Below are 16533 nucleotides of genomic sequence, written 5' to 3'. Positions count from 1 at the left end.
CGTAACCCACAAAATAAAACTTTACATCAGAACCAAAAACGTTATAAAATGAAAACGGTTTTATAAAATATCGAATATTTTTAGTATCGTGTTTTAAGACAGAGAAGAAACATATTTTTGAAAAAAATTATATTTTTTCATAATTTCAGAAGCTGTGTGGGTTACGTCTTTTGGTATTGCATTTTTCCGAAATGCCAAAAGACGCAACCCACAGTTTATTGAACATACATTTAAAGAAGCTAGTATAAATGAAAAATTATAATCAAATTAGAACTGACTTATTGGCCTACGCGAACTTTAAACTAGCAATCTGAATATGTTGGGTTCAATTCCCAGTTTTAACGTTGATATTTCAATGGACCACAATTAGGTGAACTATGAACTATTCCAACCATCACAATAATATAATATTTATTGTTGTATTTAAGTCAATTTATGGACAAAATATAGTTAATATATATTAATATATGTATGTCAAGTGATCTGTAACAATTTAAAAGTAACTTTTAATTCTCATAACGAATGTTGTCATAAAAGTAATGACAATCACTTGGAATTAAGTGCTTTAAGTCTTGCAGGTGTAAAAATTTCTTTTTTCAAACTTTTAGCCTTTGTGTGTACATCTGAGGAGGATCCACTGCCTCAAAATTTCCGGAACTCCTCTGTGGTAGAATCTGGTAGTCGTCTTTGATATCAGTTTAAAAAATGATACTGCTAGGATCAAAAGCCAATGATCCGAGTTTATTGACTGTAGGATCTCATGTCTTTTTGTCTAAGTAAACCAATACAGAAAATTTGCGTTTTTCTCTGGACCTATTTGATTACCAAAAATCAGTTGAATTTATCCAATTATCTCTATTATACCATAGGTTGGTTGACAAGACCCTATTTTGCAAACTTACAGCCTAATCGTATCCGTCTTTAAAGAATACATCTTTGTATTAGATCGACGTGAATTTTGAGTATATACACGTTTTCGTATCAACGCCTCAAATTTTGAATATTTCCGTTCGTTCTTTCTCTTGGAAAAATAAGCAGTATCTAGACGACCTGCTTTACATCCGGGCTTCATTTGTCTTGCATTGCCTTCCGAATAACCACTTCCTTTTGTCAGGTTAACATATTGTTTTCCATATGTGAGTTTTAGATGTTTATTTAAATCAGGGCATAGGTCTTCTGTCATCATCTTCAATTATGGATTTTTTTCTGTAAGACCATTAAAACCGTCTAAAGTAAAAGTTGTTGATTTGAAAATTAACTAAAAGAACGTCTTTGTGATTTTTGAAAAAAATGCTACCATTCTTGAGATATCGTCACCTAAGAGTCAAATTACACATATGGAGAAATAAGCCAAGTAAGAGGCAAAACTGTTAAAGTAACTACACCATGTGATCGGTATTTCCATAAGCTTTCAATCGGGTCTAACCTGGTTTTGAACCTGGACTTTCGGGTCAAATAACCGGATAACCGGATCCGTCCACGTGGAAATTATATATTATACTCAATAAACTCTCCCTCTGGTATTATAATTGCTGCAAAAATCAAAGACTACATTGTTTGTATTGTTGTTTAATTTTCAAATAATGTGGGTTACGCCTTTTGTGTTTTATGAAAATTACAGTATCCTGTTACGTCTATTGGCATTTCTTGAATAGGATCGTTATTTTTAAACGTAGAAGATTGGAATTTTGCCAGAGCATGTATTTTAGCTTTATGTATCAGATTCCATCAAAAAACGAATTTCGATTTCCATGTAGGTTACGTCTTCGGGCATTTGTGGTGACGATATTGGAAATTGGGTTCAGTAGTTCTGGACAAAATAATGTATTGAAAAGAGTGAACGTGGTCATCAGTTTTCAAGATATAACATATTTAAAAAAGTAGGCGTGGTTCTGTATTTTGGCTCCAAATACGTACCTAGGGTACACACAACCACATTGCCTCCCAAAATGTATGCTGAGACCAATATAATCATAAGGTTGGCTTAGACATATAGCATTTAAAAGAAAGGCATGGGGAAGGTACCCCTCCTCCGAAATTTATAAAATATACCAGGGTTTCGGAGTCAGAGTCTACGATTCGGAGTCGAGCAATTTTGCTGGAGTCGGAGTCTGAGTCGAAAAAAAAAATAATAATTTTTTTCTACATTATAAAAATATAATATTAAGTTCGGGACAAAATTTTTTTCAAAAAATCATTATTTATTCTAAAAGAAATAAGAAAACAATTAAGCAAACGGTTTATTATACTAAGTTAGAGAGCGATTCAAAGGATATCTACTATCCTTTGAAGTCATAAATAAATATACACGTTCGCGGATGCAAGCAAATTCAGAGAGGTGAAAAAAATGACACCTGTAAGGGGAGAAATATCCAAATATTGGAAAATACTTCCCTTAAGTTTTTGGTTTATTGTTTTTATTCATTTTATTATTTTATACTGGGACATGAATAAGTCGCAATGCAGTATTCGTCCTCAGTTTCCCTATTGCAATGTAGCCTTAAGGCTTCCAAAGTCTAAGAGAATATTATTTTTTATATTTTATTGATTTTTCCAAGTAAAACAAATGGTTTCCAAGTTTACCACTTTATTGGTCTGCAGCTCGATCACAATAGAAAGATTGAACATCATTTCTATGACCAGCTGGGCACAAGTAAAATCATTACATTTGGTTAGAACTTATCTACTACAAATATTGCAAATATTAGTATGAAAGTTAAAAACATATTGAGTGATTATTAATTGCAATCATATCTAATTTGCATAGTTATTGAGTATTTGAGTATAATTGAGCAAAACAGTAAGATATGCATAAATCGATTTGTCGTTAAGTTATTGAGAACAGTCGCGGACGCCGAAATAAGAACACATATAAAATGCAAAGTCCAAATGGTGTGTTCAATTTGAAAAATGTGCAAAAATTTCCCTCAATGTATTAAAATAGCGGAAGTTTTCATATCACAGTATCTTCCTCTAAATGTGGAGCACATGCCCAAACCTTTAAAGGGCAGACTTGTTCGCGGAAAAATCATTTTATTGAAGAAAAAATCAAGGTTTTTATAAGAAATTTTGACGTTTTCATACTTTTTTTTTTTTGAAAATGTTCCATCTTTTCAGCATTCGAAGCACTCGATTGTATCCGTCGAGGTTGTCTGTGTCATATTCTATCTTATTGTGAAGAAATATGACATAGCTGCGCGACTCTTATTGATATTCCGAGATGTTTCTATTATCTATCAATTTAAACCCGTTCACGCTGTTATTTCGGCGTCCGCGGAATTATTTATATGGTTTTATTGGTGAAAAATGATTAGAAAGCCCCGCTTTATCGACTGAAAGAAAATTCGGCGTTAATATCTCCACAATTCGCGAAAATAAAATGACTGTTCTATCCTGATGACCGAAAATAAATGCCTATTTTTCATAGTACTATCGGAAAAATTATCAGAAAATCATTTCGCGAAAAGTTAGAAACATAATGTGTGATTTATACGGAACATCATAGGCTTTAAATCCCTACAAGATTAAAATCGTAGATTCATTCGTTTTGGGATAAATACGCTAACATTAACACAAATTTAGGTGTTCTATTCTACTGAAAATCATACAATATGAACAACACAAACCAAAACACATGGCCCTCAGTCTCCGGCCAAACGAGGGTGCTAAGAATCCCCGGAGGTAAAAACAAGCAAAAACTGAATATTGGAACTTGGAATGTCCGAAGTTTATACGAAGTTGGCAAATTAAACAACACAATTAATGAAATGAATCGGCTTAAGATTGATATACTAGGTGTCAGTGAAACCTGGTGGACAGAATGCGGTTATTTTGAATCCCAAAATGTTGTAGTATACCACTCAGGAAATATGGAAGGGATACACAGGAAGGGTGTAGGCATTATCGTCAAAAAAGACATTGCAGACTGCGTGATTGGTTCTGTCCCAATGTCTGAAAGGACTATGATGCTTAAAATCTCAGCAAAGCCCCTGAATTTAAATATTATCCAGGTATATGCCCCTACATGTGATGGAAGTAACGACGAGGTTGAACATTTCTATGAAGAAATAAGTCAATTATTAAACATGACGAAATCACATGAAATAACTATAGTTCAAGGCGACTTTAATGCCAAAGTGGGGAATGATGAAGTAAATGGAGTAACTGGAAGGTATGGACTTGGAGAAAGGAATGAGAGAGGGGACAGATTAATTCAATTTTGTCAAGAGTTTAAGATGACCATTACAAACACAACATTCCGATTACATCCCAGGAGACTTTATACATGGAGATCACCAGTAGATAACAGAAGGAATATCGTTCGAAATCAAATTGACTTCATAATGATCAACAGCAGATTTAGATCTTGTGTAACGAAATGCTCAACATATCCAGGAGCTGATGTACCATCCGACCACAACCTGTTGATGCTCAATATTCGGCTAAAAATTGCACGAATTAAAAAAAGGAAGAAAAAGTCTCACAAGATAAATACTGAGATACTCAATAACCCATTTACCAGAAATGAAGTGAAGATGCAAATTAATAACAAACTGGAAGTCATCGATTCAAACGATGTAGAAAATATATGGAACAAAGTCAAGGACACAATGTGCGAAATAACAAAAAATTATCTTAGAAACTGTACAAGAAGAACACAACAAGAATGGATGAACGATGAAATTATGGAGCTTCATGAGGAACGAAGGAAATACAAAAACGTTGACTACGAACGTTACTGGGAAATCAACAAGGAAATTCGCACTGCTACCCGAGCTGCAAAAAATGATCTACTCAATCAAAAATTTAGAGAAATTGAACATCTGCAAAACATTCATGATGACTATAATCTACATAAAAAACTAAAAGAGTCCGCAGGGGTGTATAGGAAGGCATCACCAGCATTACTAATGGATGACAACAATCAGCCAATTTTCGAGACATTACACATAAAGGATCGATGGAAAAACTATATTGAACAATTATTCACAGACGACCAACGATCAAGAAATGATCAGAACACAATTAATTATATAACGGGAAACCCAATCACTACAGCCGAAGTAGAATATGCGATTCAATCGATAAAAGATAAAAAATCAACAGGACCCGACGAAATTCCTTCCGAAATCTTAAAATTAATTGATGGAAACAACATCTCACTCATTACACGACTTTTTAATCATGTGTATGGTACTGGCCAATATCCAAACGATTGGTTGAAGTCTACTTTTATTGCAATATCAAAAAAATCTAATTCAAAAAAGTGTTGTGACTACAGGCTTATAAGCCTTATGTGCCACATATTAAAAATTTTCCTAAGAATAATTCACAAAAGAATTTACTCCAAATGTGAAAGAGTTATGGGAGAGTCCCAATTCGCAAAGACATAAATACAACTAAGACTAGACAAAATGCATGCAACAAAAAAATGTTTAGGAAACTTTGTATAGAAACATTACCCTTAACAGGCTGCAGTTAATTCAAAATCGCAACCAAGGAGGAACATTTCATGTAATGGTATCAGAAACGAAATTTATATATTCAAGGATCTATTCAAGAATAATTCCATGTCAATTGGATCGATAAATTCGGTTAAATACGTAAAAATGTATATAAGAAAAAAATGTTATATCACCATATCGTAACATAACATTATGTTAAATTCAAAAGCCATTCACTGAAGAATGATAGCAAAAAAATGTCTTATCTTGTTGTATTTATGTCTTTGCAATTCGGCTTCAAGGAAGGTATGGGTACCAGAGAAGCCCTACTATCCATCCAATTACTTGTACAGAAATGCAGAGATGTCCACAAAGATGTTTATATATGCTTTATCGATTATGAAAATGCATTTGATACGGTCCAACACGACAAATTGATTAATATTCTGAGGGAAATAGGAATAGAAGAAAACGAAATTAGGTGCATACAGAATCTATATTGGAACCAAACTGCAAGAATCGAAATAAATGGTGAACTGACTGACGACATTCCCATATCAAAAGGAGTCCGGCAAGGGTGCATACTATCACCGCTCCTCTTTAATATATATTCCCAAAAAATATTTCATGAGTCAATCGAAGGAGAACGAATTGGAATAAGAGTTCAGGGTAAAATTATAAATAACATACGGTACGCTGATGATACCACAATTATTGCCGGCAGTATATCTGGGCTACAACAGCTTCTAGACAAGCTCACGTACGTAAGTGAAACATATGGTCTCAAAATAAATACAAAAAAGACAAAATACATGATTGTTAGTCGGAAAGATGCAAGTTATGAAACGTCACTGAATATTAAAGATGAACTTGTCGAACGTGTAAAAACTTTTAAATACCTTGGCGTTTCAATTAACGACCAATGGAATATTTCAAACGAAATAAAGCGCCGAGTGGAGATGGCCAGAAACGCCTTTTTTAAATACAAAAAAACACTTACAAATCACGAATTAAGTCTCGCAACCAAGATAAGATTCGTCAAATGTTATATTTGGTCTATACTATTATATGCCGTAGAAACTTGGACCATCAAAAGTGCAGATCAACAAAGAATTGAAGCATTTGAAATGTGGGTTTATAGAAGAATACTTAAGATACCCTATACATCGCACATTTCAAACCAAGAAGTTCTCAGACGAATGCATGTCGACAGGCAACTCTTACACACGGTCAAATCGAGAAAAATCGCATACCTTGGACACCTGATGAGAAATGACAAATACAGATTTATACAATGCATTATTAAATGCAACATAGAAGGACAACGACCAAGAGGCAGAAGAGAGATATACTGGCTAAGTAACATCCAAGAGTGGACAGGATACAGAGATGAAACAAATCTGCTACATGCTGCTAAAAATCGAGAGCTGTTTATAATTTCATAAAATAAAATAACATAACATGTACATATGATATATAAATGTAATGTATACTATTGTATGATCGCTTTATATCCGAATAACGGATCCGCAAATAAAGAAGAAGAATTCTACTGACGTGGAGTGTATGTATGTATATACATTAGACTGGTTTTAACTCAAAGGGAAAAAATCGATGTCGGATTTTTTATGCGGCACCCTCCTAAAATGTTTAGTTTTGTTAAAAATTTGGGATTGTCAAAGTTTGAGCTCAATCGGAATATGTATAAAAAATCCCACATCGATTTTTTAAAACCGCTCTAATATACATGAGTTACGAAGTTTATATGCTTAAAAAACTATGAATAAATAAATATACACCTGTTGTACAGAAGTTTCAGATGATAAAAATGATCAGCAAATGTCACCTAAAATAAGAAGTACATTTTGTAGCCAGGGAAGCTTCTCGCGGTATTAAAATGGTCACAAGCCGTGATATTTCCGTAATATGCATTTGTTTACCTTATATGTCAGGTTATTATCATCAAGCCAATAAATGCAGAAATCGGTCGGACATAACAAAAACAACGTGCAAATGACTGCAAATGTATTGTTACGGAATTAGATTTAACTAATCTCCGTGTAGACGTTGTTTTATTCCCCGATACGATTTGTACCAAATAAAACAGGGTTCGTTTTAGATTACGTTTCTACAATGCTTTATTTACTTTATTACACTTATTCGTAACCGACTTTAATTACTAAGCACGCAGCTTGTCTCTAGTTAGCACGCAGCTCTTCTTTTACCGATCTGTTCAGTTCAACGCTCAAAACACCACTACCCAATGTTGCCATTCGTAACTCTATTTATACCCAAAATCTCCTTGGTCTAGAACAGAGAATGACTTCGATCACAAAAAATTTCATCACACTCGTCCATTTACTCGATTTTTGTTCATAACGTTGTTGTGTTTGATCTGCATAGAATGATTGTTTTTAAATAGGCTCGAACAAAACGATCAGGTTTGATGAGTTTTATCCGCACACGCAAAGTGAGCGTTTGTGGTTGTGTGTTTTGTTCAGTAACAAGGGATGATCGAACATATGACTCGTTGGTAAACGTTCATAAATCTGATTTTCGTTTTCAATCGAGTTTGCTCTGGCTCAATGATTGTTCACGTGTTCGCTCAACTCAGTGTTTTTTTAACATTTCGGTAAATAGCAGTTAGTTTTTTGTTTATGAATTCTCACTGCATAAAATGTAAAATTAATAGGAAATTTGAACCTATCAAATGACTTTACTGATATTTTTATAATATTTTTAAAATATTTACTTTAAATAGCATTTGCTGTAGTATGTATATTGTATCATATACTTATATGAAACATAAGAAATTAAATTTGAATTAACTAATTTATTAAATCATAATTTTTAAATCATATAGGTACATACTTTATTGAAATTAATGTTTGTTGCACTTTTATAAGAACCACTGTTGTCTCAAATCCAAATGTTTTTTATATATATTTAATTTCTACTAATTTATTAATTTTTTGTTTCCTACATACACATTTTAAATATTGTAAATCGAAAATATCCACCATTCATACAATTATTAACTGCAACTCATTTTTTAACACACACACATACTATTTTCGTCTGTTGTGATTTCAATCAGAATAAATATTCTGAGTTTGAGTGCGATCAAATCACTCACTTCACAAGGAAAAATCAAAATAATAACATTCGCTGTGGCTGATCGTCCCGTTGGTAGCAATCAAATATGAGTTCGTAAACAAAGCAATCAAGCGAGCCACTTGAACGTGAACATCCAACTTCATTCAATTCAAGTTAGATCACAACATTTTTTGTGTTTGTGTGAGCGACTCGAATAAACAATTTACAGCCGACGGTCTGATTGAATTGAATTAGTTTTTTGTTATGAGTGTTCGATCATACACAATCGCACTCAAAGCCAGTCTCTGGTCTAGAAGTATCTAGAGCATATGGCAACACCTCGAATCTGTACAATGAACACACAGACGCACATTCGCACTAAGCGAACAACCATACTCACATACATACATGGGGGATGATCAATGACGTAATTACAACAACAAATAAATGAAAGAAAAGAAGTGACAAACTAAACAATAATTACATGACTATGGCAAACAAAATAAAAGCACATTAATGAAAGGTAAAGAACATCTAGAATAATGAAGATAATTCTACATGATAATTGTTGTTGCTTAAATAAAGTAACTGCGTAATAAAAACTTTACGTTACAATTCAAATTTTTAAATTAACGGAAATTAAACTAAACTAACTCAAACCTATCAGTTACATTCGTAACATTGCCTCCCGCTTAAGCCTGTTCGTCCCGAATAGGCACAGTTCCCTCTCTGTGGTATGGGCATTGGTAACACTGCCTCCCGCTTAAGCCTGTTCCTCTTGACTAGACGCAGTTCTCGATCCGTAGTGGTGCAACCAATTTAGACGTACCCTCTACGCCGTCAGCTTTGGATGTTTGCTCTTCTGGACGACGTTGCTTTCTCTCCAGGAATCTTGACGTCGCCTTCCTAACTGTCACCTGGTCTTCATCGGACTTGTCCTTCCTTGTTGTACGGCCGCTTTTCGATGGACCTTTCCTCGACGTACATCTTCGCTTTCTCGTCTTCGTTGCTGGATTTTTCCGCTTTCGTACTGGCCATTTTTCGGCGGCTTCCACCTTCAGCGTACGGACATCTACAGCGATTTCGTCAGATTCTGCGCTAGGGCGACACATGCTTTTCTTCTCTTGGTAGCCCACATTAATCGGTATTTCCACATTGGACCAAGTCATCACACGGTTTATATCGAAGGCAATCATGAAGTCTACACCAAGTATAACTTCGTCCACAATATCGGCCACTACAAAATCGAAATTTACAGATTTTCTACCCATGCTCAGCCTTTGGTAGGCCTTTCCATGCACCGTTGTAGTCTCGCCTGTGGCCGTCCGCAATTTGACTCCATTTAACGGCAATACCTTCCCTTTCACCAAATCCGGTCTAATAATGGACTTTGTTGCACCGGTGTCCAATGTCAACGTACGCAATACACCATTGACGAAGCCTTTAACCGTTAGGTTGTGATTCTCCTGCTGGACTATGGCTATAGAAATTGTGGGACCATCGTTTTCATCCTCTGCCAGCGGCGCCTCGTGATTGACGGAATTCATTTTATTTGATTCACCTGATGTCTCTCTTTCCAGATTCTTGGCCACCGGTTGGTCGTCACTTTTTGAAGGCGATGAGGCTGATCTGGGCCTTGCTTGTTGCAATATGCATTCTCGTGCAATGTGTCCAGCTTTACGACAGTTGTAGCAAGTCTTTCTCGTTTTACCAGCCCCTCGTTTCACACGCATTAGTGCATCCTTTAGCGGATCGACAACGGTCTGGGAATTGTTGTCCTCAACTTGCAGCCTCCGCACGTTGTAAGCTTTAGGTTTCACCAGCATCTTCGCGGTTTCTTGCGCCAGGGCAAATGACACGGTTTCTGCAAATGTTCCTATCGGTGCCGCATACGTCGCAAATTTTATCTCTGGATCGCGAATACCACTTGCAAATGTCTCAACCTTTATGCGGTCCACCAATGGATGTGTCTCTCCTGGATATGCCAACTGCGCCAACCGCTCTATATCAGCCGCAAAGTCTTGTAAGGGCTCATTTGGCTTCTGAACTCTTCCCCTAAGTTCCATTCGGTAGATCTCTTGCTTGTGTTCACTACCGTACCTACGTTCAAGAGCAGCCATTATATCTCCATAGTTATTCCTAGAAGCGGCGGGAATACTCTGCAATACTTCAGCAGCATCACCCTTCAATGCCATCAGGAGTGATACCGCTTTGTCGTTGTCGTTCCAAGAATCTCTAGCAGCCATTGTCTCGAACTGTAATTTGAACACATTGAAAGAGGTAGAGCCGTCGAACACTGGAGGCTTAATTTTTAACGCGTTATGGATAGCTCTCGCTGGACCGCCTTTAATTTCCAGTTCCGACATTTTCTTTTCTATGCCCAGAATCTTCTCATCTTGAACCAGAAATTTCTCGTCAACAGACAAAATCTTTTTATCCAACTCTTTAATTTGTACCTCCACGTTTTCTACTCTCTTTTCAATCACCATCGTGATGTTCTCGAGTTTCTCGTTAATAGTTCTAGAATTTGCCTCTAATTTCTCTTCCATGCCCTTAGCGATTTTTCTAGAGTTCTCTTCTAATTTTTCCTCTAATTTCCTGGAATTTTCTTCACTCTTTCTGGACATCTCTTCCAACATCTCACAGTTGTCAGATATCATTTCCGCCATAAGCCTGGAAGTTTCTTCATTTTTCTTATTCATTTCCAGCATCATCATAGCCAGCATTGATTTCAAATCGTCACCCCTGGCAGCTACCGACGAAACTTCCTCAACGCTGGATTCGCCCTTTGCCGATAACTCGACTTCCTCCTTCTCGAACTCATATTCATCGATGTTCATTCCACGGCGCTCGAACTCTTCCAACAAGCGTTTTTGTAGTTCGGCCTTGTTGCCAGTAGAACACAACTCCAACTTACTTAGCTCCTTCTTCAAGTCTTCCACTCGTAGATCCTTAAACTTCATTGTAGGATGATCGTAATCCCACTTCTGACACCAATTGTTACGGAATTAGATTTAACTAATCTCCGTGTAGACGTTGTTTTATTCCCCGATACGATTTGTACCAAATAAAACAGGGTTCGTTTTAGATTACGTTTCTACAATGCTTTATTTACTTTATTACACTTATTCGTAACCGACTTTAATTACTAAGCACGCAGCTTGTCTCTAGTTAGCACGCAGCTCTTCTTTTACCGATCTGTTCAGTTCAACGCTCAAAACACCACTACCCGATGTTGCCATTCGTAACTCTCTCTCTCCTTGGTCTAGAAGTATCTAGAGCATATGTCAACACCTCGAATCTGTACAATGAACACACAGACGCACATTCGCACTAAGCGAACAACCATACTCACATACATACATGGGGGATGATCAATGACGTAATTACAACAACAAATAAATGAAAGAAAAGAAGTAACAAACTAAATCAAAAACTGAGAAGCCAATTGATAATTCCCTTCGCCGGGATGAAATCATGATATTGGTAGCGATCAGTAAAATTTTGCAACACTGTCAGTTCGTTTTGAAAAACATTACTCTCTGTAATAGAGGGTAATAAATGAAGTTGAGCCAATGGGGGAATACTCCACTCAAACAATCGAAAATGAGATTGAACTTCAACAATAAACAAAACAAACAAAAAACAGCCGAGGCACGGGCGAATGAATGGAGCTTTGTTAAAAACAAAAAAACAAAATTCCAATAACAACCTCACAGGCAACTGTGTTGGTGTTCTTTTCAACTCACAGAATTCGAAGAATTCTTAGTTGATACGTGCTGACATGTTGCAAAATATTTTGATTTTGGTGTTTCTTTGGAAAAGCCGAAAAGTGAGTGTGATTCTCATTCATATGAGAATACTAGACACTTAAAGAGTTCGGTTTTTCGCTAAAAAGGCATCATTTCAAAAACTGAGAAGCCAATTGATAATTCCCTTCGCCGGGATGAAATCATGATATTGGTAGCGATCAGTAAAATTTTGCAACACTGTCAGTTCGTTTTGAAAAACATTACTCTCTGTAATAGAGGGTAATAAATGAAGTTGAGCCAATGGGGGAATACTCCACTCAAACAATCGAAAATGAGATTGAACTTCAACAATAAACAAAACAAACAAAAAACAGCCGAGGCACGGGCGAATGAATGGAGCTTTGTTAAAAACAAAAAAACAAAATTCCAATAACAACCTCACAGGCAACTGTGTTGGTGTTCTTTTCAACTCACAGAATTCGAAGAATTCTTAGTTGATACGTGCTGACATGTTGCAAAATATTTTGATTTTGGTGTTTCTTTGGAAAAGCCGAAAAGTGAGTGTGATTCTCATTCATATGAGAATACTAGACACTTAAAGAGTTCGGTTTTTCGCTAAAAAGGCATCATTTCAAAAACTGAGAAGCCAATTGATAATTCCCTTCGCCGGGATGAAATCATGATATTGGTAGCGATCAGTAAAATTTTGCAACACTGTCAGTTCGTTTTGAAAAACATTACTCTCTGTAATAGAGGGTAATAAATGAAGTTGAGCCAATGGGGGAATACTCCACTCAAACAATCGAAAATGAGATTGAACTTCAACAATAAACAAAACAAACAAAAAACAGCCGAGGCACGGGCGAATGAATGGAGCTTTGTTAAAAACAAAAAAACAAAATTCCAATAACAACCTCACAGGCAACTGTGTTGGTGTTCTTTTCAACTCACAGAATTCGAAGAATTCTTAGTTGATACGTGCTGACATGTTGCAAAATATTTTGATTTTGGTGTTTCTTTGGAAAAGCCGAAAAGTGAGTGTGATTCTCATTCATATGAGAATACTAGACACTTAAAGAGTTCGGTTTTTCGCTAAAAAGGCATCATTTCAAAAACTGAGAAGCCAATTGATAATTCCCTTCGCCGGGATGAAATCATGATATTGGTAGCGATCAGTAAAATTTTGCAACACTGTCAGTTCGTTTTGAAAAACATTACTCTCTGTAATAGAGGGTAATAAATGAAGTTGAGCCAATGGGGGAATACTCCACTCAAACAATCCAAACTAAACAATAATTACATGACTATGGCAAACAAAATAAAAGCACATTAATGAAAGGTAAAGAACATCTAGAATAATGAAGATAATTCTACATGATAATTGTTGTTGCTTAAATAAAGTAACTGCGTAATAAAAACTTTACGTTACAATTCAAATTTTTAAATTAACGGAAATTAAACTAAACTAACTCAAACCTATCAGTTACATTCGTAACAGTATGAAGTATTATGTTTCTACGTGTTTCAAAACGTCAAAAATATGAATTTTTAACGCATGCATTTAGTTGCATTTTCGAGGAACAATGCATGAGTGTGCAACTGAAATATTTTGACGAAGTTTTAAACAACACAAAGCAAATGAAAATACGGAAGTCAGCCAAGCTGTCATTGATACCCAGGTGGGCATACGTACTTTTCAAAAAGTACCGTGAAAGACTGAAAAGTTGTGAATTTTGCAATTCTATAGTTGAGAGTACAAGTAAAGAGTTGTTCTCCTTTTTTAATTTTAAGATCATTCTTAGTGAAATTTAGCAACTTTTTTATTTTCTTAATAAACATGTGTAAGAATTAAACTGTTAAAAAATATTATAATTATATTTATTTATACCTATAAAATGATGTTTTATTTAAAATTTTGTAATAATTTTGGTTTTGCAATAATTAAGTTGACTAACTGAATGTTATAAATTTACGGTTAAAATACGTGTAGGTTTTTGTCTTAAATTGAAGTTTTTACTTGTGAAACGACAGAAAGAAGAAAAAACAATAGGAACAAAACGTCCACAAAATATGCACAAAAAGGATTTGGAAAGAGCTTGGAAATTTTGTTAACTTTTTAGACAGTTTATTTTAGTACAAAGTAACATTCCAATATTTTAGCATGATTAACTCTGATATATCGGAAAGAATTCTTGTTCGATTAATTTATTTACCCATACATATTATTATTCATACGTGTGTGTGTTCGTGGATACATCACTTTTATTGTGAATGTTCGTAATGTGAACGTCTACACATCTTTCGTAAGCATAAGTGTCATTATTGGTAACAGGAAAATATCAATTATAAAATTTAACTATCGATAATGCATACATATGAGAACTGCACAAATACAAATACATATGTATGTAGATTGGCAATGGTTATACTAACCGAAATGCAACTGAAAGAACTGAGGGAGTTAATAAGCCGACTTCTATGACAACATACCTTTTCAATATTTTGAGACATTTCAACTGATTATATCGAATCGTAGAATCAAAAATATCTTCACATTTCTTTAGGAAGTGATTAAGACTCTTTTCTTCATGGTTTCTATATTTGGTTGCAAACTCCTCTCAATGATTTTGTAGTTGTTGGTTCATTAAAAACGCGTCATTGCCGTTTCCATAGCCGACACATTGGGCACATCGACACACAAACACGACAGGAAGGAATTGATATTGTACGGAATAACCTTAGAATGATTTTACGTAATTTTATGCATCGGACTTTTCTTTTACTGTGAATCGAAGTTTCTTTTGTTTGCACATTCAACTTTGTGGTTATTTTTTAATTTATTATTTTAATCGAATTCTTATTGCACACTTCTAACCACAAACCAAATGAAAAAATTATACGGCACTAGTGTTTTATTTTTATTATCCCATTATTTCGCAGAATATAGACGTGGGGGTAATACGTGTATACCGTTTTGCCGCAACTAAACTACTTGCGATGGAATTGTATGTGTATAGTATATTCCCCCAAAGGAAGAATGACAGGACTAACAAGTGTGTTTGTATTTGAAACTTTAAACGAAACAAGGACTCACAGCCAACTTCACTTACAGACATGCGCTCTAACGTTTTTTTGGCGGACAATGATGACATGAGCTTTGCTCCCGTACTTTTTAATAGTACTTGTAAAAGAGAGAAAAATTGCTCCCACACAAAGATTTTTCAAAAAGTTCGGAAACGCAAAAATGGAAAAAACGTCAAAAAAGCAGAAACAAATGTCAAAGTCGGCGTACCAGCCAACCAGACGCCGGCAACCATGTTTACACGCTCAAATTTGTCGAGTAAAATTTTTTTAAAATTGTTGTTTAAAGAGATGTGAACATTTTACAACTTTTTTGTGTACGGGAACGGGTTTTCGGATAAAATGTGTAAAAGCCGTAAAAAATTTAAAAACTTTTTAGTTCTGGAACAAAGCTATGATGTCAACAGAAAAAAATGATTTCACTTTACACGATAAAAAAAGACATCGGCTATAGAAACGATAAATGTTTGAGATTCGTTATTTGTCATCACAAAGAAAATACTAGTGCTGGTTTACACTGGTGTTTATTATCATTGTAACTGGTTAATACCAAGGCAAATTTATATATGGTAAATGCATGAATTACAACAACTAACAAATTTACAAAAACCAACATTGTTGTTATTGAAAATTTAATGTCAAAGAAAATATTCAATATGGGGTCGTTCGAAAATGTTGTCAGGAAAAACATAAATACATTCTGAAAATCCTCTAAAATAAAACAAATTTGAATCAAAATGTAAATATAAAGCATACAGAACTATCGTAGGTCATTGTTATTACACGTTTACGATGAAAAGAAGTATTTTATGACAGCAAGTTTCGAAGTTTCAAATTTCATGATTAGACCCATGGCACAATTACCCAGGTAGTGGCATCGTAAAATTTTGAATATGTTATGTCAAAACTTTCTTTATGTTGTTGTGGAAATTACAACAAAAATATTTTTTTATAAAGGGATTTGACTGGTAGTTCTACCATGATTAGACCCTATTATTACGAGTACAGTTGTTTTTATTAAAACACGAATACAGTTGTTTTAAGTGTTTAGTGGCGAATTAAAATCCAGAAAATATTAGGCCTTGTATAAGCTTAATTATGAAATAAATGAAGATTGAGTCAAAAGAAAGTTTACACTCTTGCCAAAAATAAGACATTTT

The 16533-nt window shown here is 34.9% G+C and overlaps 1 protein-coding gene across 3 annotated transcripts in view; it reads right to left on the bottom strand.

Moving 5' to 3' along the window:
* LOC141402082 (uncharacterized) overlaps window positions 1-15340 on the bottom strand; it is a 102910-nt gene extending 87570 nt beyond the window's left edge. For all 3 annotated transcript variants that reach the window (XM_073982711.1, XM_073982713.1, XM_073982728.1), the window contains exon 1: window positions 14783-15340. In XM_073982711.1, coding sequence (XP_073838812.1) covers window positions 14783-14803 — 21 coding nt within the window. In that variant the 5' untranslated portion in view covers window positions 14804-15340. The remainder of the gene's footprint in view (window positions 1-14782) is intronic.
* Between the last annotated feature and the right edge of the window lie 1193 nt (window positions 15341-16533).

The sequence above is a fragment of the Musca autumnalis genome, unplaced genomic scaffold (genome assembly GCF_047663935.1).
Source record: "Musca autumnalis isolate F117 unplaced genomic scaffold, ASM4766393v1 scaffold_4, whole genome shotgun sequence".
Taxonomy (NCBI): Eukaryota; Metazoa; Arthropoda; class Insecta; order Diptera; family Muscidae; genus Musca; species Musca autumnalis.
The sequence above is the reverse complement of the archived record's forward strand: the minus strand, read 5'-3'. Positions and strand labels throughout refer to the sequence as shown.